The sequence below is a fragment of the Aquarana catesbeiana genome, linkage group LG12 (assembly GCF_042186555.1).
Source record: "Aquarana catesbeiana isolate 2022-GZ linkage group LG12, ASM4218655v1, whole genome shotgun sequence".
Lineage (NCBI taxonomy): Eukaryota > Metazoa > Chordata > Amphibia > Anura > Ranidae > Aquarana > Aquarana catesbeiana.
Window position 1 is genome coordinate 206,793,388 of NC_133335.1, and position 25,034 is coordinate 206,818,421.

General features: G+C 43.3%; 1 protein-coding gene across 1 annotated transcript in view; it reads left to right on the plus strand.

The window, feature by feature from the left end:
• LOC141113456 (protein-glutamine gamma-glutamyltransferase 5-like) overlaps positions 1 to 25,034 on the plus strand; it is a 108,836-nt gene that overhangs the window by 50,757 nt on the left and 33,045 nt on the right. Inside the window, exons 7-10 of the mRNA XM_073606556.1 lie at positions 4,250 to 4,388; positions 18,034 to 18,137; positions 20,675 to 20,914; positions 22,740 to 23,030. Coding sequence (XP_073462657.1) covers positions 4,250 to 4,388; positions 18,034 to 18,137; positions 20,675 to 20,914; positions 22,740 to 23,030 — 774 coding nt within the window. The remainder of the gene's footprint in view (positions 1 to 4,249; positions 4,389 to 18,033; positions 18,138 to 20,674; positions 20,915 to 22,739; positions 23,031 to 25,034) is intronic.

Here is a 25,034-nt window from a genome sequence, read left to right on the forward strand (position 1 = left end):
TGATGATGGTAAGTATTCTTCCGCCAGAACGGTAGAAGTCCACTCATGACGAAACCGGTCGGGCTTAAGAATACTTACCTGTCATCGCGCTCTTGTATCTGCTGCCGTTTTGTTGCTGTTTTGCCTTACTTCGTTGGAAATGTGCAAGTGCAGTTTTTAGCCCATTAAACTCCCTCAAGAAGGTTTTACACTATTGGAGCTCTTTTATTTTATTTGAAACATGTCCAGACCTCCGGTGCTTCTCCGGGCTCGCCGGTGCGATCGGTGACCTGGAAAAAGAATCCGCCACCGGACATTGATCATAAAGATTTCCAGTGACCAAAGGGTCCCCAGTCATCTCTGTGACCTTCGGAGGCCTGGGCGCGACGTTATCATGTCATGTCCGTAAACAAAGTAAACAAACTGAGAACTCGACTGGAAAGAAAGAAATCGTTCAATCTTTTGTTTTTAACTCAATCTTTCCAGCCTGGAGGAGATATGCGGGATCTTATAGTATCATTTCAACCCTGTCACTAGGGTTCAAATGATACTAGTATCCATATAGGTGCCGATACCGTGTATTTGCACAAGTATCGATACTCGTGCAAATGCACCGATACTTTCAGGTTCGGTTCTTTGAGCTGTCAGTGGGTCTCCTCTGTTGACAGTTGAAGTGTTAAAGAAGTCTGCTAATTGGAGCTGTAAAAAAAAAAAAAAAAGCAGCCGGCAATGTTTATTAACAACATTGCACAGCCACTGAAACACTAAAATAAAAAGAAACATTGTTTCTTTTTGTATCTTTCTGTTTCTTCATCTGCAGATCAAAGGGATGAACAAATGTTCCTCTGTTTAACCCCTTATTAACCCTTAATTTACTCTAATCAGCCTTAAATAACTCCCTTATCTCCTCCATTTAATTATTACTGCCCTGCTTTTTTTTTTTTTTTCACGTCCATTTTATAAACGATAAACAATTAAAACTTTTTTTTTTGTTTCATACATTTTTTATTGAAGTTCAAGAAGCATACACATAACATATCATACTTTTTAACATTAATATGACCTGAAATAACAAGTAGTCAATTGGATTGTATACAGAAGAGCATTATTATTTGTGTCAGGTTAATCTATATTACAAGGGTACCATAGAAAATAATTAACATATTGATGTCTGTAAAGAGACTTTGCTTGAGTGAAGTAAGGGAAGATAATGCTAGCTATAGGAGTGTCTTAACTCAATTATGTTTTATAAAGAATAGCATGAGATGTAACGGATTAATAGGATTATAGGAATGGTCATAATTGGGGGGGGGGGGGGAAGGGGAGGAATAAGGAAGGGGATACCGGGAACTCCTCTCTCTCCGCGCAAGTCATATCAGGAAAAAATATTGGTTTATTGGATTAAACGATTGTTTTGAGGTGAAATGGATGGTTCTTATATACACTGATATCACACAGTGGCGTCTCCAGCTTTCATATTTAGGGGGGCACATGGGGGGACAGGGACAAAAGTAGGGGGGCAACTATAAAATGCAATTATTATTGGGGCCCCCCAGGGTGGCAGAAAACAAGAGATATATGTCACCAGCATACCAAGAAAATATAAGGATCCAAAGCAGTGGGAGAACTATCAGGGTTGCAAAGATTGTCTTGCCACCGGGCCCTGGTGTTCTGCCACTGTGGGGTCCCCCAGCCTCCTCTTGCTGTCCTGCCCCTGCTATTGACAGCGCTGGTCTGAGAAATCAGTCTGTTTTTTCAGTAACTGAGAGTCCTGGTGGAGTCCTTCCTGCAACTCGCTCTTCTCCATGCCAATGCGGATGCAGGGGAAGGAGCAGGCCGTGGTTGTGTGAGCGCTCGCATTATGCAGTGTCAGTGAGCAGAGGGAGGGGGGAGGAATCACCCGAAGGAGCTGACTGGGGACTCTCTCCCTCTTAGACATTGATTTTTTGTAAAAAAAAAATTTTTTTATTTTTTATTGGGGGGGGGGGGGCACAGCATAATGTTGGGGGGTCAGGGCCCCCTCTGGTCCCCCCCCTAGGGACGCCATTGATATCACACTAGGGCCCATAAAGATGGTAATTGAGGTGAGAGTTAGTTGGTTTCTATTTCTATCAAATGTTAATTCTATGAAGAGGTCTTTTTTTTGTTTGCATTGTTAATGAATATTTTTACACATATATATATTAACATATATTTACACATTCTCATTCTCATACTCATTTTTAAATAACTTTTCAATGCTTTGTACCTTTGCTGACAGCTGAAGTGAAAACAAAACAGTATCGGTACTCGTACTCGTAAAAAAAAAATGTTATTGGTGCATCCCTACCTGTCACGCACCATTCCTATTACAAGGGTTATTTACATTCCTTGTAATAGGAATAAAAGTGACCAAAAAAAAAATGTAAAGAGAAAGTGTAAAAATAAAAAAAAATGTAAGTAAAATAAACAATAAAAAAAAAAAGCGCCCCCGTCCCCGTGTGCTCACACACAGAAGCGAACGCATACGTAAGTCACGCCCACATATGTAAACGGCGTCCAAATCACACATGTGAGATATCGCCACGTGCGTTAGAGTGAGAGCAACAATTCTAGCACTAAACCTCCTCTGTAACTCTAAACTGATAACCTGCAAAAAAATTTAAGCATCACCTATGGAGATTTTTAAGTATCAAAGTTTGGCGCCATTCCACAAGTGTGCGCAATTTTAAAGCGTGACATGTTAGGTATCTATTTACTCTGCGTAATATCATCTTTCACATTATACAAAAAATTGGGCTAACTTTACTGTTTAGTTATTTTTAAATTCCTGAAACAGTTTTTTTTTTGTTTTAATTTCAGATACTATAGGGAGTGGTTGAAACCCCTGATAGGTTTTTAATTGCCATCTATGTCCCATTTGAAAACACAACAGTAAATGAGAGGAAGTCTTTTCAAACTGGGTGAAACCCCCTCTTAGGCAGTTTCACCTTTGAAAGAATTCCTCCCTATTCCTATTCCTGTTACAAATTGTAAGTTTCCTTCACTGCCCACCCCATTGACAATGACTACCAGGACAAATAGAGAGGCTAAATCTCCTTAGTGGCCACACAGGCAGCAGTAAAAAACTGACAGGGTTTGAATACACTTGCCGACCTCCTACCGCATAAGTACTGTGGCAGGTCGAATCTATTGCGCAAAATCACGTACCTGTACGTGATTTTGTGCAATAGCCACTGGGGGGCGCACGCGCGCCCCGGAGGCGCAATCGCGCGCTGGTTGGCTCTCCACAGAGATAGAACTGCAGTCTGCTGATGTAAACAAGGCAGACCACCGTTCTGTCAGGCATGGACACTGTGATCTTGAGTTCCTGCTAATCAGGAACATGGATCACTGTGTCAATGCAGTGAGCCCATTCCCCCACAGTAAGAAAGCACAAACAGGAAACACAAAACCCTTTGATCGCCCCTGATGTCAACCCCTTCCCTGCCAGTGTCATTTATACAGTGTCAGCGCATATTTTTAGCACCGATCACTGTAACAATGTCACTGGTTCCCCAAAACATGTCAAAAGTGTCAGTTAGGTGTCCGATTTGTCCGCCGCAATGTCGCAGGCATGATAAAAATCGCTGATCTCTGCCATTATTAGTAAAAATAAATACATTTATTAAAATGCCATAAATATATCCCCTATTTTGTAAACTATATAACTTTTGCACAAAACAATCAATATACGCTTATTGGGATTTTTTTTTTACCAAAAAATATGTATCAGAATACATATTGGCCTAAACTGAAGAATAAATGTGTTTTTTAAAAAAAAAAAAAATTGGGATATGTTTTATAGCAGAAAGTAAAAAATATTGTTTTTTTTTTTTTTTTTAAATTGTCGCTCTTTTTTTGTTTAAAGCGCAAAAAATAAAAACCGCAGAGGTGATCAAATACCACCAAAAGAAAGCTCTATTTGAGGGGAAAAAAAAGACGTCAATTTTACTTGGGCACAGCATTGCACGACCGCGCAATTGTCAGTTAAAACAACGCAGTGCAGTATCTCAAAAAATGGCCTAATCATTAAGGGGGTAAAACCTTTCGGGGCTGAAGTGGTTAAAATAGCTCTATTTAAAAAATACATTTAATAAATACACAACTAAAATAAGCTATGTTGTTATCTGCCAAATAGTCAAATGTTGGTCATGATTTACATAAGGTGTCAGTGTGAATTTTACTTTCTCAATATTAGATTATACAGTATTGGCACATGAAATAACTTCTCCGTTTTTTGTCTGGTCAGTAATGCGGTTCCTGGGAATACCTACCCGTGTAGTAACAAACTTTGAATCTGCCCATGATACCAACCTCACACTGACTGTGGATGAGTTTTATGATGAAAATGGGAAGAAGCTGGAGACTACTCAGGGAGACAGTGTCTGGTAAGAGAAGAATGTAAAATGTAATACATATTCAGACATTAATGACATTTTATTACACTACCGGTACCTTTTAAAAATGAATATTGAATTTGAATTTACAGTGTAACTGCACTTCTTACTGGAGTACCAGCACACACTCGAGTTCTCCATAGCAGATGTAACTGAATCTGTCTGGGTTCAATTCAAGGAGGATTTGTTGAATCTTGCTTAAAGCAGTTGTAAACCGCGGATGTTAAAAAAAAAAAAAAACCTGAAAGGCAATTGCATAATGTGCTAGTATGCTTTGCATACTAGCACATTATGAAATACTCACCTTGGAATAAAGCCCTCCAGAGCTGTAAAGTCACCGCTGAGAGGGCTGACACGTTCCCTCTGTCTGTCTCCCGGGTTCGCGAGCTCCGGCTATGTGATTGGCCAAAGCAGGGCGCATGCGCCCGGGAGCCCTTGGTTCCGGCAGGAAACTCTGAAGTTCCAGCAAGATATATCGGACCTTCAGAGTGCATGCGCCAGTGATGTCACTGGTTGCATGCAGGGTGAATATCTCCTAAACTTGCACGGTTTAGGAGATATTCACCCTGCATGCAACCAGTGACAATAATATTCATTTTACCTACAGCTTAGCCTTATTATAGGCCAGGGGTAGTGAATTAAAATTCAAGGAAGTCACTAAAAAAAATTTCCGGCTGAGGTCTGAATTCCAAGTGCCATGAAAGATTGTATGCGTCTTTTTTCCTTTTTTGGCGCAAGCTACACTCTCTGGTGCTTTTCTTACTGTTTCCAGTATTCTTCTGGTAATACTCTGTAAATGTAAATGTCCCCAATAGTGTTCCCCCTTACATCAGGTGCCCCTACCAGAGTAATTTATTAAATTGGGTGTCCCCATCAGACTGCCCCATAAATCAGTTGCCACCATCAGTGTACCCTCTTATATCAGTCCCCATCAGAGTACCCCCTTACATCAGGTATTCCCATCAGCGTGCTCAATTACATCAGGTTTCTCCATCAGAAGGCCCCTTACACCTCGTGTCTCCCATCAGTGTGCTCCCTTACATCATTTGTCCCCATCAGAGTGCCCTCTTACATCAGGTATGCCCATCTTTATGCTCCTTTACATTAGGCGTGCCCATCCAAGTGCTACTTTACATCAGGTGTCCCCATCAGAGTTCTCCCTTACATCAGGTGCCCCCATCAGAGTTCTCCCTTACATCAGGTGCCCCATCACAATGCCACCTCACATCAGGTGTCCCCATCACAGTGCCACCTCACATCAGGTGTCCCCATCACAGTGCCACCTTCATCAGGTGTCTCCTTCACAGTGCCACCTCACATCAGGTGTCCCATCACAGTGCCACGTTACATCAGGTGTCCCCATCACAGTACCACCATACATCAGGTGTCCTCATCACAGTGCCACCTCACATCAGGTGTCCCCATCACAGTACCACCTTACATCAGGTGACCCCATCACAGTACCACCTTACATCAGGTGTCCCCATCACAGTGCCACCTTACTTCAGGTGTCTCCTTCACAGTGCCACCTCACATCAGGTGTCCCATCACAGTGCCACCTTACATCAGGTATTCCAGTCAGAGTGCCCCCTTACATCAGGTGCCCCATCACAGTGCCAACTTACATCAGATGCCCCATCACAATGCCACCTTACATCAGGTGTCCTCATCACAGTGCCCCCTTACATCAGGTGTCCCCATCACATCAGGTGTCCCCATCAGAGTGCTCCTTTACATCAAGTGCCCCCATCCCAATGCCCCCTTACACCAGGTGTCCTCATAACAGTGCCAACCTTACATCAGGTGCCACATCACAGTGCCACCTTACATCGAGTATTCTTGTCAAAGTGCCCCCTTTCATCAGGTGTCCCCATCACATTAGGTGTTCCCATCAGAGTGCACCTTTACATCAGGTGTCCCCATCACAGTGCTCCTTTACATCAGGTGTCCCAATCACAGTGCCACCTTACATCAGGTATTCCTGTCAGAATGCCCCCTTACAAAAGGTGTCCCCATCACAGTGCTCCTTTACACCAGGTGTCCCCATCACAGCGCCACCATACATCAAGTATTCCTGTCAAAGTGCCCCCTTACATCAGGTGTCCCCATCACATCAGGTGTCCCCCTCAGAGTGCCGCTTTACATCAGGTGTCCCCATCACAGTGCCACCTTACATCAGGTATTCCTGTCAGAGTGCCCCCCTTACATCAGGTGTCCCCATCACAGTGCCCCCATACATCAGATATTTCAGTCAGAGTGCACCCTTACATCAGGTGTCCCCATCATAGTGCCCCTTTACATCAGGTGTCCCCATCACAGTGCTCCTTTACACCAGGTGCCCCCATACATCAGATATTACAGTCAGAGTGCTCCCTTATATTAGGTGTCCCCATCAGAATGCCGCTTTACATCAGGTGTCCCCATCACAGTGCCACCTTACATCAGGTATTCCTGTCAGAGTGCCCCCCTTACATCAGGTGTCCCCTTCACAGTGCCCCCATACATCAGATATTTCAGTCAGAGTGCACCCTTACATCAGGTGTCCCCATCATAGTGCCCCTTTACATCAGGTGTCCCCATCACAGTGCTCCTTTACACCAGGTGCCCCCATACATCAGATATTACAGTCAGAGTGCTCCCTTATATTAGGTGTCCCCATCAGAGTGCCCCTTTACATCAGGTGTCCTCATCACAGTGCTTCTTTACATTAGGTGTCCCCATCACAGTGCCACCATCACATTCGGTGTGCCCTTAAGAGTGCTCCTTCAAATCAGGTGTCCCCATGAGTGCCCCCTTAACATAATATGTGCCCATCAGCGTGCCCCCACTAACATAATATGCGCACATCAATGTGCCGCCTTAACATAAAATGTGCACATCAGCATGCCCCTTATTTTTTCCTAAAGCGGAGTTCCACCCAAAAAGTGGAACTTCCGCTCATCTGATTCCTCCCCCCCTCCAGTGCCACAATTGGCACCTTTCAGGGGGGAGGGGGGTGCAGATACCTGTCTAATACAGGTATTTGCACCCACTTCTTGGAATAGACTCCCGTGGGAGTCACGCCCCTTCCCGCACCCCCCCCCCTGCTGTCTCCTGGGAAACACACAGGTCCCAGGAGATAGCGGGGACCACTTAGGATGCGCAGAGCGACTCGGTCATGCACAGTAGGGAACTGGGAAGTGAAGCCGCAACGCTTCACTTCCTGATTCCCTCACAGAGAATGGCGGCGGCAGCAGCCAAGAGTCGAGCGATTCATCGGCTTCGGCTGCCGACATCGCTGGACTCCAGGACAGGTAAGTGTCCATTTATTAAAAGTCAGCAGCTGCAGTATTTGTAGCTGCTGGCTTTTAATATTTTTTTTTTAGGTGGACTCCCTCTTTAAGGGGCACTCTGATGGGTACATTTTACATTAAGGGGCATGCTGATGGGCACATTTTGCTGTGCCCATCAGTGTGCCGCTTAACATAAAATGTGCCCATCAGTATGCCCCTATAACAGCTGTTATAGGCTTACCTGTAGGTAAAAATGACCAAGCAGCGATTACAACTGCTTTAAATTTCATGAAATCTGAACTTAGCATCGATTGAAGTCTATGGTAGGCAAATCTTATTATTATTTCTGGCAATTTTCAAAGCTAATGGACAAACTTTTATTTAAAAAAGTTATGGTCGCCTCTCTCTAGACTTGACCTGTGAACCTATGGCGGACTAACTACTGCCTATTCACCCCCCCCCCCCCCCCCACTTTATTGTATTTCAGTCAGTCTACTTTATTTTGTTTAATGCTCTTAGTTTAGGAAAAGGTTCAGAATGTTAGTATTGTGATATCATCTCATGTGTATTAGTTTATGATTACAGGTATTCAGTGTACAGTGCCTTGAAAAGGTATTCATACCCCTTGAAATTTTCCACATTTTGTCATGTTACAACCAAAAATGTAAATGTATTTTATTGGGATTTTATGTGATAGACCAACACAAAGTGGAACATAATTGTGAAGTGGAAGGAAAATCATAAATGGTTTTTAATTTTTTTTTACAAATAAATATGTAAAAAGTGTGGGGTACATTTGTATTCAGCCCCCCTTAGTCAATACTTTGTAGAACCCCCTTTCACTGCAATTACAGCTACAAGTCTATTTGGGGATGTTTCTACCAGCTTTGCACATCTAGAGAGTGACATTTTTGGCCATTCTTCTTTGCAAAATATCTCAAGCTCTGTCAGATTGGATGGAGAGCTGTGAACAGCAATTTTCAAGTCTTGCGTCAGACTCCCGATTGGATTTAGGTCTGGACTTTGACTGGGTCATTCTAACACATGAATATGCTTTGATCTAAACCATTCCATTGTAGCTCTGGCTGTATGTTTAGGGTCGTTGTGCTGCTGGAAGGTGAACCTCCTCCCCAGTCTCAAGTCTTTTGCCGACTCTGACCAGCTTCCCTGTCCCTGCTGAAGAAAAACATCCCCAAAACATGATGCTGCCACCACCATGTTTCACAGTGGGGATGGTGTGTTCAGCGTGATGTGCAGTGTTAGTTTTCCACCACACATAGAGTTTTACTTTTAGGCCAAAAAGTTCAATTTTGGTCTCATCTGATCAGAGCACCTTCTTACACGTTTGCTGTGTCCCCCACATGGCTTCTCGCAAACTGCAAATGGGACTTCTTATGGCTTTCTTTCAACAATGACATTCTTCTTGCCACTCCTCCATAAAGGCCAGATTTGTGGAGTGTGTGACTAATAATTGTCCTGTGGACAGATTCTCCCTCCTGAGCTGCGGATTGTCTGCAGCTCCTCCAGAGTTACCATGGGCCTCTTGGCTGCTTCTGTGATCAATGTTCTCCTTGCTCGGCCTGTCAGTTTAGGTGGACTGCCATGTCTTGGTTGGTTTGCAGTTGTGCCATTCTATTGCCATTTGTTTTATAACTTAACCCTGCTTTAAACTTCTCCACAACTTTATCCCTGACCGGTCTGGTGTGTTCCTTGGCCTTCATGATGCTGTTTGTTCACTAAGGTTCTCTAACAAACCTCTGAGGGCTTCACAGAACAGCTGTAATTATACTGAGATTAACTTACACACAGATTGTCTACCATATGTACATCCTTTTCCTTTGGTAACACGTTTCTTTTTAATGTTTTTCAATATACTGTATGACTTATTCCGACTGTGATTTTATGCCCTAAAGTTTAATAATCGTATTAAAAAATAAGGCATGAGGAGCTGGGCACTGCCATTAGGAACATGTACTAATGCCAACAATTTTTTTTTTTTTTTAATACCATATGGTGGGGAGAGGGTATTTTTCATGCAGCTTAGAGAGCAACTTTAAAAATACATGAATCCCCTGAATAATATGTTTGAGGGATGCCATAAAGCTGTGCATGGTGTTACGGAACAGGTGTTCAGCAATAGTGTATACTGGCAGCGCATACTTGTCTAAAGAATTCATTTTGTTCTTTTACTATTAGCTTGGCTAACATACAGCATCAGCACCCCAATCTTATTCATTTCAGTTTGAATTTAGTAATTAAAATAAAAATAAAAAAAGAATGTTTAGTACCCACTAATATTACAACCAGACCCTTATTCAGGCATGTAGCCCAGAAGACCAGGAAAGAGAGGGCAGTGAGTGTGCAGTCCCTTCTTCCTGTACCAGACCAGGCCCCATGTCTTTCAATTTTAGGGGTCACTTGCAATGGGAAGGGAGGTGATGAAGCAACACCCCCCCCCCCCCCTGCAATGTACTCTTGTCTGTCTCAATGTTGAGGGACAAGAGCCTCCTTTTTACCTCTGGTGCCTGAAGAAGGACGTGGGGGTTATATGGGGGCTACTTATTGTAGAATCTAGAAGCCCCCCTTTATAATATGGGAATATTCAGCCACTTACAAAGGAATGAGTATAGGGGTACATTAGAGGTAATAAATAAACAGAGTAAATGCAGAACATAAAAAAAATCTATTATTTAAATTCAAACACAAGCACACACTTATGCCCTGTACACAGGATAGGATTTTCCGATGGAAAATGTGTGATAGGACCTTGTTGTCGGAAATTCCAACCGTGTGTAGGCTCCATCACACATTTTCCATAGGAATTTCCGACACACAAAGTTTGAGAGCAGGCTATAAAGTTTTCCGACAACAAAATCCGTTGTTGGAAATTCCGATCGTGTGTACACAAATCCGACGCACAAAGTGCCACGCATGCTCAGATTAAATTAAGGAGACGAAAGCTATTGGCTACTGCCCCGTTTATAGTCCCGGCGTACGTGTTTTACGTCACCGCATTCAGAACGATCGGATTTTCCGACAGCTTTGTGTGACCGTGTGTATGAAAGACAAGTTTGAGCCAACATCCGTCGGAAAAAATCCATGGATTTTGTTGTCGGAATGTCCATTCAATGTCCGACCGTGTGTACGGGGCATTACTTTTGAAATACATTGTATTAATGTCCCCAGAAGTAAATCCAGGTCAATCATGGCGTCCATCAACAGTCTTTTTTTTTTTTTTCTTTTTTTTTAAGAGAAGCCTTTCTAAAAAATAAGGCCCTTTAACATAAAATACAAAATATAACCCTAAAATACTGCACCCTTGAAAAAAAAAGCAAATTTTTAAAAGTAATACTTAAAAGGGGGCGCACCATTAGAGCCCCCTTTTTTGGGACGGCGGTCACCCGGCCCTGGTGATAGTTTAGGTTAGCAGGTATTTAGTGTGCTGTGCCTTTAAATGCATACTTGAGTTGCAGGTGGCCCAATTAGATCCCAGGGAAGGTTCTGGTATTCCTGGGAGAAGTGATAAAAGGGGCTGCAGAGGGTCTGTACTTCCTCTTGCAGCAGCTGGACCTGGAAGAGAAGAAACTGCAGCCTGACCTGGAGAGCAAAGAGTGACTGACTTGCCTTTAAAACGGTTCTCTTTCCTGTTATTGCGAGCGGTGCGGATGGAAGACCTTGTGAGGGCTTTTGTGGAGAGAGCAGAGAGCCAGGGTGGAGAGGAATGGATGTGACGCTGCCTGGCGCTGTCTGTCACAGAGGACAGTCAGCAGAACGCAGAGGTGAGAGAGGCTCAGCCAGTCCAGCCCTCACCTCAGAGAAGAGCAAGGTGGAGCGTCCCTCCGGAGCGTCTGGTGGCCAGAGGAGGAGAAGAACAAGCCGCCGGGCGGGCGCGTGCAGAAGAGATGAGAAGCATGGCGGCGGTGCCCGGGAGACGGTTGGGACAGAAGAGGCGGACCTGCACTCAGTCGCCAGCCAGGAGCAGGGGAAGAGGACACTCGGCGCCACAAGAAGAGCGACAGGAGAGGACTGAGCTGCCTGTGTCTGCTGCAGGCTCTCAAGCAACAGCTACTCTTCAGCGGTCGGCTCCTCAGAGTGACCTGGTCCCGGGTGCACTGTTTCACAGCCTACAGACAAGCATGAGTGTCCCAGCGGGGGAGGTGTCATCAGCTGGGCAGGGTGAGTTACAAAAATCCACTGTGAATGATATTTTGGGTTACCTGTCAGCTATCTCTCATGCTCTCCCTGCTGCTGGTATTGCTTCTCCTATTCTTCCTCCTTCTCTGGCTGTCTCCCCCTCTGGGTCTGACTCCTGTGTCATTTAGTCAGTCAGGCAGTACACACATGGGGGATGCACACATGCACACTCTTGTTAGGGATATCTTGTCAGTCCCTGAGGCATGTTTAAAAGGGGTTATGCCTTGTGAAATTTCTCCTTTGGGGTACCATCTCCCTTCGGCGGTTAAAGAAAAAATCTGGCGGGGAGATTTTGTGGAAGTTTTATCTCTTCTTCCCACTGCAAAAGAATTTAATTTGAAATCAGATAAAAAAGGGGAGCAGGAGGAAGATAGGCGCAGAACGGTACCACGATCGTTTAATAATTGGTTACAGGCATTTTTTGTTTTTGCAAGCGTTCTGGTCGAGAAGCACCCGGATTTGCGCGGGGTTTGTTCCAGCACTTGGACCACGTCTTGGAGGCTTACAAGAATTTTGGAGGTCTGGGGTGGTACGCTTATGACGAGTCTTTTCGCCAGAAGCTAGCGGTCCACCCATCTTTAAGATGGGGAATGAAAGACGTGGGCCTATGGCTTAATTTAATCTTGCCTCAGAGAGCGCCTAGTATGCGGCAGTTCCCTGCTAATCCGGGTACTCAGGTTTCGCCAGGGTATCGCAGGGGTTGGTGTTTTTCGTTCAATGAGAGTCAGTGTCGTTTTAATACTACTTGTAAGTATAGACATGAGTGCTTTTTTTGCGCAGGGCCCCATCCTGTGGTGAAATGTTTTAGGAAAACAGCGGTGGGGGTCCCGTCTCAGCGCGATATTTTTCCCAAGAGCCTGCACGCCAGTGAGGCTGGAAAACATGCGCCCTTGGCTGGATCTATACCCAAACAGGGTGAAAGCGCTTTTACTAATTGAAGGGTTTTCTTTTGGTTTTCCTCTTCCTGCTTTTACTGGCTCTGGTTGTACTATTGTGGATAATCTGAAGTCAGTTAGGCAGTTTCCTGAAGTAGTGAGGGAAAAAGTTTCCAAAGAAATTGCAGAAGGTCGCATGGCTGGCCCGTTTAAATTCCCCCCTTTTAGCGATTTTAGCATCTCACCGCTAGGTGTGGTCCCCAAGAGGGAACCGAATTCATTTCGTTTAATACAGCATCTTTCTTTCCCGAAAGGGGGCTCGTTGAATGACGAGATTGACGATTCGCTGTGTTCAGTCGCTTATGCGACTTTTGATGAAGCAGTGGGCAAAATTAAAGCATGCGGCCGGGGGGCATTGTTGGCAAAAGCCGATGTGAAGTCGGCTTTCAGGCTCTTACCCATTGCCCCGGCAGCTTTCAGTTCTTTGGGTTTTTATTTTGACGGGTTTTATTTTTTTGACAAATGTCTTCCTATGGGATGTTCTTTGTCTTGTACATATTTTGAAACTTTTTCTACTTTCGTTCATTGGGTTATGTGTTTTGAGTCTGGTCAGGATTCGATTGCACACTACCTGGATGATTTTTTGTTTATTGGCTTGGCAAATTCTGACATCTGTTCTCGTCTTCTGCAGTTATTTGTGATTGTTACAGAACATTTTGGGGTTCCTCTGGCTGCCGAGAAAACTTGTTATCCTGCAACTTCCATGGAGTTTTTAGGTATATTGATCGATACCGAGGCGGAAGAATTTAGTTTGCCGCAGGCTAAGGTAGACAAGATGAGGAACCTTATTGCAGTATTTTTGCGGAGACGTAAGGTGTTATTGAAGGAGATGCAGTCATTATTAGGTCTCCTGGCTTTTGCTGGAAAAATCATGCCAGTTGGGAGGATTTTTCTAGGAGATTGTACATGGCAACTGCAGGTTTGAAATCTCCTTTTGCTCACATCCGTTTAACGGCTTCCCTCAAAGATGATTTGGTAGTGTGGGCTGATTTTTTGGCGACTTTTAACGGGCGTTCCTTTTTTCAATCAGATTTTATCTTTGCTCCTGATTTTCATCTGTTCACGGCAGGCTCCAAGGGTTTTGCGGCAATTTGGGGATCGCATTGGAGCTGTGGGGCTTGGCCGGAGGCATGGATTCGAATGAAGGCTACTAGGAACGTCGTGCTTTTAGAGCTTTTTTCAGTTTTAGTGGCCGTGGCGCTTTGGGGAGAGTTTTTTGCCAACCGGCGGATTCTGGTAGATTCTCGCTGTCAACTGTCTTTCTTCCAGCTCTCTCTGGGTGGTTAAGATTTTGCGGCATTTGGTCTTTTTATGTTTAAAATTCAACATTTGGATCAAGGCGAAGTACACGCCGGGGGTTTTGAATAATCTGGCTGACTCTCTTTCCCGTTTCCAGATGCAGCGTTTTCGGGAGCTGCTCCCAGGGGCGGACGCGGAAGGAACGCAATGCCCGGCGTACTTGTGGGAGCTAATTTAGCGGGAGTGATGGATGCCGTTAAATGCTCAGTTTCTTCCCGTACGTGGGCAGACTACTCCGTGGCTTGGAGGAAGTGAATGCTATTCGCTGGAAATGCGGGTTTTGATTGGGAGTCTCCCGAGGAGCAGGCTGTTTTGGCCTTTTTGGCTTTTCTGATGGAAGGCCAGCCCTCTTATGGTTCTCTGGCTAAGACCCTGGCAGGAGTATCATTTTTCTTCAGGATGAGGGGTCTCCCGTCCTGCTCTAGTTTTTTCCTGGTAAAGCAGGCCTTGAAAGGCTATCGAAGATCAACTTTTGTCCCCGATGACAGGCGTCCTATTGGTTTATCTCTGCTTAGGCGCTTGTGCGATGCCATGTTGGGGGTATGTTTTAGCGGCTATGAGGCTTTGCTGTTTAAAGTAACTTTTGTGTTGTTTTATTTTGGTGCCTTTCGGGTTTCTGACCTGCTTCCTGGATCCAAGCTGAGCTCCTTGGGTTTGTGGTCGGAGCATGTGCTAGTTGACCACGGTCGCGTGCAGGTTTTTCTGAGACGGTTGAAAACGGACCAGCTGGGGCGGGGGGAATGGGTGACAGTGTCGGCATGGAGTGACGCCTCAGTTTTTCCAGTGGCGCTAGTTACCGGTTTCCTCGCCGCACGTCCGGAGGGGGCGACTCATTTTCTCAGTCATTGGGACCAGTCTCCTTTAACTAGGTACCAATTTGCTTATGTTCTGAAACGCTGTCTTGGGAAATTGGGTCTACAAGATTTCAAGTTTTCCTCACATTCATTCAGAATAGGAGCAGCGTCTGATGCTGCTGAAAAGGGGTTGCCAGCCAAAACCATAATGGGTTTGGGAAGGTGGAGGTCAAACTGTTTTAAGAGATATATTAGACCTAACTTGTCACTTTAATTTTCCAGGTTTTCAGCATTGTGTTTGGATTCTGGGCCACTCATACATATATTGGGCTCGGAAACGTGCGGCCCAACGCAGGTATTCTGTCAACCTATCGTTACTGCCGGAATTCTTCAATCTGTATTGGAAAGGAATAAGAGGTTTGCGGTGGCAACATTTATTTTTTCATTTGTCTCAGTTACATCAGGTTTGGCCACCGCCTTCAATTTTGATAGTCCATCTGGGAGGCAATGATTTGGGTTCAGTTCGTACTTTAGACCTTTTATTTGTGATTAAACAGGATCTGTATAGGTTCCATTTGACTTCCCCGGGTACGATCATTGTATTTTCAGAAATTGTTCCTCGTTTCGCTTGGCTGTCTTCCCCGTTTTCCAAAGTAATGGAGAAGATGAGGAAGAGGGTCAATCGGGCGTTGGCAAAATTTATGCCACTTTTGGGGGGATTTTCTTATAGGCACGTGGATCTGGAAGGGGGCATCCCAGGTCTTTATAGGCAGGATGGGGTCCACCTTTCAGATGTAGGTGCAGATATCTTTAATCTTGGCTTGCAAAGCAGCATTGAGAGGGCCGCGTATTTGGGGTAGGCCGGCCTGGTTGCACAAGTCCGGCTAGTGGGGACGTATTTCTTTGTAAATAAAGGTTGAGTAGCCCGTGTTCTGAAAACTGGGCAAAGGTTTTGCTGTTAAATATTTAATTTCATTTGGAAAATTGGAATTATTATGTTTATTTATATGAATTTTTTGTAACCAATAAAATTACCGCGGCCATTTTTTGCCATATATGATGTATGTGTGTTTTTTTTCCTATTAATAAGTTTTTATGGTGGTACCTGGGGAACTAAGGTTAGGGGCAAGGTGTGGCCTGCTGTCCCATACTTAAAAGGGGGCGCACCATTAGAGCCCCCTTTTTTGGGAGGGCGGTCACCCAGCCCTGGTGGTAGTTTAGGTTAGCAGGTATTTAGTGTGCTGTGCCTTTAAATGCATACCTGAGTTGCAGGTGGCCCAATCAGATCCCAGGGAAGGTTCTGGTATTCCTGGGAGAAGTGATAAAAGGGGCTGCAGAGGGTCTGTACTTCCTCTTGCAGCAGCTGGACCTGGAAGAGAAGAAACTCCCTCCCTCCCTCCCCGTCGCGGTGTATTTTATGTGGTTGGGTCACCCCGGATTCCGGGGGGGACGTATTTCTTTGTAAATAAAGGTTGAGTAGCCCGTGTTCTGAAAACTGGGCAAAGGTTTTGCTGTTAAATATTTAATTTCATTTGGAAAATTGGAATTATTATGTTTATTTATATGAATTTTTTGTAACCAATAAAATTACTACGGCCATTTTTTGCCATATATGATGTATGTGTGTTTTTTTTCCTATTAATAAATTTTTATGGTGGTACCTGGGGAACTAAGGTTAGGGGCAAGGTGTGGCCTGCTGTCCCAAGGCCTGCAGCAAAAAAATGTTGCTATGGACAAAATTGAAGCTAAAAGAAAGTGACTGCTGCTGACCTTGCCAGAGGGTTTGATTGTCCAAAGAGCTAGCAATTGGAATTAAAGTATAGTTTCCTGACTAACTCTGATCTTTTAGTATACAGTTTATCAGCTCTCCCTATCACAAACAAACACAAATTTTTCAGCACACTTACCAAGTACCCAGCAAACAAACCAAATTGACCCTGTTTAACAGTTCACGTTAAAAACGGAGGGTTTACAAATATATGTGGAAGCCGCGGTCCCTAGTTCAAGGCTCCTCTGTATACTGCAGTCCTAACTCTATATTTTTGAGTCTCCAAGTTGGAGCATATATAGCAGTGGATAAATTAAGGGTTTGCTTGGAGGGAGCCCACTTATCCTTAAAGGCACAGGGCCACAATGCATGCCCATCAAGAGCACAATGGCAGCTGGAGGCATCCAATGTGTCCCCACACCAAATCAATGAGCAAGCTATACAAAAAAATGGCAACCACCCCAATTTATAACTAGCCTTTTCAGTAAGGTGTACATGAAATGGCAATGCATATCACAAAACAAACAAAAATTTCCTAGCACACTTACCAGTTAGCCTGCAAACATACCTAATTGACCCTGTCTTACAGTTCATGTTAAAAACAGAAGGTTTTGTTGCACACATTTGCAAATATATGTGGAAGCCGCAGTCAGCTGTCTCTACCCTTTCCCTGCAACAGCTTCCAATTCACTGCTACTATTGCTGCCCAGTGTCCATCCTTTATAGCAGTGTTTCTCAAGCTTTTTTGTCTTGCAGCCCACCAAAAAGATGAAAAAGTTTTGTGGCACACCTGAAAAGATTTTCAATGCAGCCTCATCATTGTCCATAAATGCAGCTTCACCAGTGCCCATAAATGCAGCCTCACCAGTGCCCGTAAATGTAATCTCACCAGTGCCCATAAATGCAGTCTCACCAGTGCCCATTAATGCAGCCTCACCAATGCCCATAAATGCAGCCTCACCAGTGTCCATAATGGCTTTTTGATTGCAACACACAAACAAAAATGTGATGGACTGAATCAAGCTTTGTGGTGCCACAATCTTTCCAATGTCCATAGACCAGGGGTAGGCAACCTCGGCCCTCCAGCTGTGGTGAAACTACAAGTCCCATGAGATATTGAAAGACCCTGACATTTACAGTCATGACTCCTAGAGGCAGAGGCATGATGGGATTTGTAGTTTCACCACAGCTGGATGGCCGAGGTTGCCTACCCCTGCGATAGACTGCTCCAGGGACCCTTGAGGCTACCTCGTTTAACAGAGAGCTGTCTTTAAAAGTATTTTTACTCCAAATTTCTATCTTCACCAACTCTTTACTAACACATACCTAACACCCAATTATTCTTTCTGGTAGACTGATCTTTTAATTTTGCAGGAATTTTCATGTATGGAATGAATGCTGGATGGCTAGGAAGGATCTTCGCTCAGGATATGATGGCTGGCAGGTTCTTGATGCCACCCCTCAGGAGATCAGTGGAGGTATGTGCCTATGTCATATATATGTTGTGATCTAACAACTGCACTTAAAGAATATTTCCAGGCATTCCATAATTACATTGGTCCAGCTTGGACCAATGTCACTATGTATATACTATACCTGACCAATGCCCCTAGCAGCTGGAAATCACTGAATTAGACACTACTACTCCAGTGATCTAAACTTGCCTCAGGGTCCCATGCCAAGCGGCTGCTCTCCTGCATTGTGAACAAAAGAGGTCAGCTTCTCAGCATGGGTGCCATTTAGATAATGCTTTGCATCTTTTGAATGAATGCAAAGCATTCTCTGATCAGACAAGGTGGAGAGGTGGTGTGTTGACTTTAGTTCTATGATCTCCAGCTTCCAGTGGCATCGGTCAGGTATGGTATATACATTGATCCAAGCTAACATAGCAATACCTGGAATTATTCTTTAAAGGTTTCCTCCAACCAAAATCATTTGGGTGGGGAGAAATTGCAATCATGGGGTTTCAAGCATGGGGTTTCATTTTTCATTCACTGTTTAGTTGTGCCATTTAGAATCACTGTCACGTGCCTGGTGGAGATCGAGTTGTAGAGGGGGCTTCTCTTGCACCCCTTGTCCAACACTCGTGGTAGTGGTGACAGGAGGTGTGAGGACACAGAGTAGCATGAAGGCCAATGTAGCAGGCAACGACAGCTACTGGTTGCAGGATACAGATGAAGGTGAATCACAAAACAGGTACCAGAGGTAAGAACGTGGTTACACTTGATCAGCAGATTGGACCGAAGCCGGGCCACAAGCCAAATGGTCATCAACAGCTGGGCAGCGAGGTACAGGACCATCAGGCAGAGTCAGGACACAAAACGGCATCAGTTCACACATGAGCATGCAAAAGTCTTCATTCTCTGATATGTATTGGACTTTTTTTATTACAGTCACTTAGTAATCAGTATGCTAGAGAGCTAGGAACACAATCATTGCTGCCTTCCTATATTGTGGCTCCAGTATTCCCTCCCAGTTGAGTGAACAGTGAATATAGAGGGCAATTTGTAATAGGCAGTCGTAAACTAGACCTCAGCCCCGGCCAACTGAACTAATGATACTACTTTAATTCCTAGAAAAAAACCACAGGCCTTGCCCTATCAGTAGATCTCTTTAAAGAGGTTCTAAAGCCAAAAAGTTATTTTACTTTAATGCAATTTCTGCTTTGAATTAAAAAACATTTTACATCTTGCTGTGCTCACCCACCTCCCTAAATACTTTATGTAGCTATGCATGGCTGGATCTCTTCTCTCCTCTCTTCCTCTTCACACAGGGACTTGGACAACAGGAGGAGCCATTGGCTCCTGCTGCTGTCAATCAAATGCCAAGCCCAGCTCCATAGAGACAGCAAGCACCCGTTGTGCCCCCATAGCAAGCGGCTTGCTATGGGGATACACAGAGAAGTGGAGGAGCCAAGATCACCAGCGGAGTCTCCAGAAGAGGAGGTTCGGAGCCACTCTGTGCAATACCGTTGAACAGAGTAGGTGAGTATATCACATATATTATTTTGTTTAAAAAATGTGCTTTGGTAACATTTGAATGCAGGTTGACTAATACAGTATTTATGCACTTATTTATTAGACTTAGGCCCTGTGTCAATGGGCTTTGAGCTTTTGTCAATAGCATTAGTTTGCCATCTATTCAAGATGCCTCTGAGATCCTTCAGGTACACTTGACCTGCAGCTGACCTCCTTCTGACCTACTTTAAGCAGGCTTTGCATTCCCCCCCTTGATATGAACAAAAGCTTTTTGACACAGGCCCAGTATTGGTACAAGCATAGATCCTTCTTTTATGCAAGAAATTATGAACTCAGGCAGCCCTGCATAATACTCTGAAGTTCTGAACTGACAAATCCTACATATTACTTTTAGCAGTCTGTCTCAATCTTTTAATTACTTGAAACAACTTTTATGTCTCAGGGAACCTGTGCCAATAATTACAATATCTACAGGTCACGGTACCTTAGCTTAGTGGACAGTGGGAAGAAAGCTTCTTACATTAGTGGTCAGAATGCCTCCCTTACAGATTGATAAAAAGATCATTAGTGCCCTCAAACACTGCATATTGACAGTTGAACACTCATGTGCTCTCATAGTCCACAGGCTAAAACACACAACTCCATCCAGATCTCTGCAAAATTTCACTTTGCTGCTTCTCTATATTCTCTTGATCACTGACCAGCTGGCCTTTCAAAAATAACCTTAGCATTATGTCAACCACATAGCATTTTCCAGTTAAATGACAGGACTCCTCCTCTGATAGAGAATCTCCTCACTCACATAATATGGGGGAATCTTAACAACACCCTTCATTTTTTCCTTTTTGAACCATGCATCCCCTTTTTGCGGCTGCAGTGAGAAAAGTCAAGGTCCAGAGGATCTGACATTATTAATAGGATACACTAAATAAACTTTTCAGTCTTTACATTGCTGAAATCCATAAATAATGCTGGCATCTCATTGTTAATTTTCACCTGGAGTTACTCTGTAATTACCTTGCCCTGTCTTGTTATAGGCACATATTGCTGTGGTCCAGCACCTGTGAAAGCAATTAAAGAAGGAGATATGGATGTGGATTATGATATTCCCTTTGTGTTTGCGGAAGTGAATGGAGACATTGTCCATTGGGTTCTCCAAGAAGGAGGAGCAGAGAAGGGGCAGACAGACACATATTCCATTGGCAAGTTCATCAGCACAAAGAGCATTGGCAGCAATACCAGAGAAGACATCACAGACCAATACAAATACCCAGAGGGTAAGTATTACCATATTACCATACTGTGTTTATATATATATATATATATATATATATATATATATATATACAGTAGGTAACATAGGCTGTTCATACTGGGCATAGTCTAATATTCAACAATTAAGCTGAGCTTTGTTTGGGACAGATGGGCAGTAAATTAACTACTGTAGGTTTCAAGCAATGATTACACTATTCTCATACCACATATAATACAATTTATTTTAATCAGCTGATTAAGGCTCCTCCCACATGGATCATCAGGGGTCATTAAAAACAGGCAGTTGATCTTCCTCCCTACCCACCTACAAGCATAATGTTCTAAACCAGCCTCTTCTTGCCGTTTAATATGGTGCAGGCAGGTGCTTAAATGTTAACTGTTTTTTGCACTTGAAGGATTCATGTTTTATGTCTGAGGGGTTAACAGTGTGTGCTGTGGTGTGCCTCCCACTGCATGTGTCATTTCTTACCTTTCTGGGAGATGATAAATGCAGGAGAAGGCTGGACCTTGTGGTCAGTCAGTGGAAAGTGATCAGTCCCAAAATGTGAGTATGATCAGTTGTATTTTTGGTGGATTTTCCCCACCCTGGTTTGGGTTAGAGGACCCATATTTTACCTTGTGGACACACAACTGTGCCTAAGGAAGGTATTAGCACCACAACATTGAAAGAAGGGGAGATGATTAATGGACTGTATGTTGGATGTTAGATCGAGTTAACACTTGTACTGCTAAGATGGATGATAAAGTACTGGAATGGATGATAAATGAGCTACTGGTTGTGGGAAAACATCTGATCTGATTCTTATGGAGTAGAGTCTGAGTAAATAAGGAACATGATCTGAGGAACAAAGTTTAAACCTTCAAGTCAATCCTTTGGGTGGTGAAGTGTGCTAAGAGATGGGAAGGAGGAGTGCTCAGTGGGAGAGGGAGCAATGGTGGCTGGTTATGGAGGTCCCAAAGGCAGAGTAATCAGACACTTGATGCACCCTTATACAATTAGATTGGGGTCTATATTGGTACCTCATTCATAATTAACACTTAAGAGAGAAATCAAAACTAGCAGACTTTACTGGTACCGGAGAAGGACCGTAGCACAAATTTTGTTTAAAATGTTTTTATTACAAACAATTAAAATATGATAGCATGGTACTGATAAAAACATAAGATCAATGCTCATTTGAAATGGTGCAGGACATACATATATACTCCAACACCATCCACTGACTTTTGCCTAGTCGGCTTTTGCCTAGTCCGATTGGCACATGCCTTTTTCCTTGTGGTCAAACTATTGAGGTCCTGAGGAAGCAATGTTTGTGAAACGCATCAACATCTTGACACAATAGCAAATATTAGAATTATTGTTGGAGTATATATGTATGGCCTGCACCATTTCAAATGAGCATTGATCTTATGTTTTTATCAGTGCTATGCTAATTTATTTTAATTGTTTGTAATAAAAAAAAAAAAAAAAATTTCAAATCCTTCTCGCTTCAATAAAAAAACACATTCTATTGATACCTGTGATCACAGCAGGGGGATTCCCTTTCACTTTCTATTCTGACACCTGTCAAATAGACAGGAAATAGGAGATTTTCCAATCCTTCCAACTCTATCCAAAACAAATTCAATGTTTTGTCTTAGGCTGGGTCCTCTACAGCTGGATTAGGTGATCACATCTCATCATGATGGGTAGTTTTAGCCATAAAGCCATCCAATGCATGCTAAGTGGGCAATGTAATGTATTATGCAATCTTTGATTAGATTAAATATATGAAATACTTAATTTCTGGCTTTTAAATCAAACTGTCCTATAATTTTGTTTTGTAGGCTCACCCCAGGAGAGGACCATATTTGAAAAGGCTGTAGCTAAAATAAAGTCTAAAAAGCCATTCAGGGAGAGAGATCCTATTGTAGCATTAGACTTTGATGCGTCCCTGAAGCTAGTTGAGTCCCCCCTGATTGGACAGACGGTCTTACTTATCTACCGCATCCATAACAGAAGCTATGAGGCCAAGACATTCTCGATAAGCGTCAGCGCACAAGAGATGATGTACAATGGAAAGCCCCTGGGTCAGTTCTGGGATGAAAAATTTAAACTGGAAGTCAATGCTAACAGAGGTAAGATATTTTGTTCATACCTGGGTGGCAAATACAATCTGTATATTTGTTGTTCTATTGACATTTATTATCAATATGAAATATTGTATATGAATATTCCATATTTATCATTAAGTTTAGTTTCATGTGTTTATCAGGCTAATTTTAGCTGATTAACTTAAACAAATTAGCTTGTTTACAGAGATCAATAGCTGAAGCACAGATTATACCCACACACATACAACAGCTTGAATGAGTTTTAGGAGTAAACTTGGATCTGTAGAGAGCTTCAGTTATAGAGGGTCTTTCTGTAAGGAAAGAGCTTCTGTTGTGCTATGTCACTATGAAACTAGTGTCCTATCCCATCCTGCATTAAGAGCTCATTCACATGGCTGTATATGGCCTGTCTTTGTAAATTCTAGTTGTGTGTCTACACTTGGTTTAAGTATTTCTAACTTGCTGGGACGCATTTGAAAAAAATGAAAGATTGGAGAAAGCTCGGAATTCCTTTCTGTTCCAGATCAGAAAGTATTAAGGCAAAGTATAAGCATAGCAGAAAGGTAGTTAGCTTTCTTAGAAGGGGAGGTCAACAAAGGAAACCTACAGCCCTGGCCAAAAGTTTTGAGAATGAAACAATATTAATTTTTACATAGCCTTGCTTCTTCAGTGTTTTTAGATCTTTTTGTCAGATGTTACTATGGTATACTGAAGTATAATTACAAGCATTTCATAAGTGTCAAAGACTTTTATTGACAAGTACATTAAGTGTATGCAAAGAGTCAATATTTGCAGAGTTGACCCTTCCTTTTCAAGACATCTGCAATTCGCCCAATCAAGTTGTGCACCACTGCGTGACTGATGACAGCCCATTCTTGCATAATCATTGCTTGGAGTTTATCAGAATTTGTGAGGTTTTTTTGTCCTTTTGAGGATTAACCACAAGTTCTCAATGGAATTAAGGTCTGGGGAGTTTCCTGGCCATGGAGCTAAAATTTCAATGCTTTGTTCTCCAAGCCACTTGGTTATCAATTTTGCCTTATGGCAAAGTGCTCCGTCATGCTGGAAAAGGCATTGTTCCTCACCAAACTGTTCTTGGATGATTGGGAGAAGTTGCTCTCGGAAGTTGTTTTTGTACCATTCTTTATTCATGGCTGTGTTCTTAGGCAAAATTGGAAGTGATATGACAAGGGAAAAGGGGGTGGGGGAGGGTGGGCCCATAGAGAGCGGGCCCCGTAGAAAGCGGTTACTTCCAGCAGCAGAATAATCTCAGATTGATATAATATAAAACAACTCTATTCATATATTGACAATAAAATTAACAGTAATTTCATTACTGTATTGTAGGGTGCAATGATAAATTACGTTAAATACTTGGCCAAATTTCCACGGATACTGACAAACATACAGGACAAACATAAAACAATTAGGTGTAGCTAACCGAGTCCGTGCTTATTGCCGCTGCCCTCGGTGGCCTCAAGGCTCATGTCTGGCCATACAGAAACATTTTATTGTGACTCATTGAGTCTTGTATAAAATTAATACAAAAGTCCACTGGGGGCTGAGGCAATGGAGGGGTGAGGAGAGGAAAGAGAGGGTGGGCACGTAAATTGCGGCTGATGTTAATGGATATAGCCTAAAAATACTGTATCATTGCGATCGATCAGTCCAGTAAATCGTTCTGTGTATAGGTTAGAAAAACACCATATCAGAGGATTACTGTATATAGACTGCTGTAGTGTATTGTATTTCTGACTGCAGAGTCAGTCCTTTAGTCAGTTCATGCAGAATCCCTGGTGACCATAAGCACTTGATAGCAATATTTAGATGTTCATTGGTGACTGAGCTTTGTAGCTTAAGAACACAGCACGTGTCATAGTGTAAGGTGTTGCTAGCAGGAGTTGGACGTATTGAACAGGTGTATAGCCTGTTTATCTGTACATTACCAATCCATATGCAAGTTGCTTCCAGTTTGACGATCCACAGGGTCTTTGTGCAGTCACTTTCTTGTCACTCCTGTGATGTACG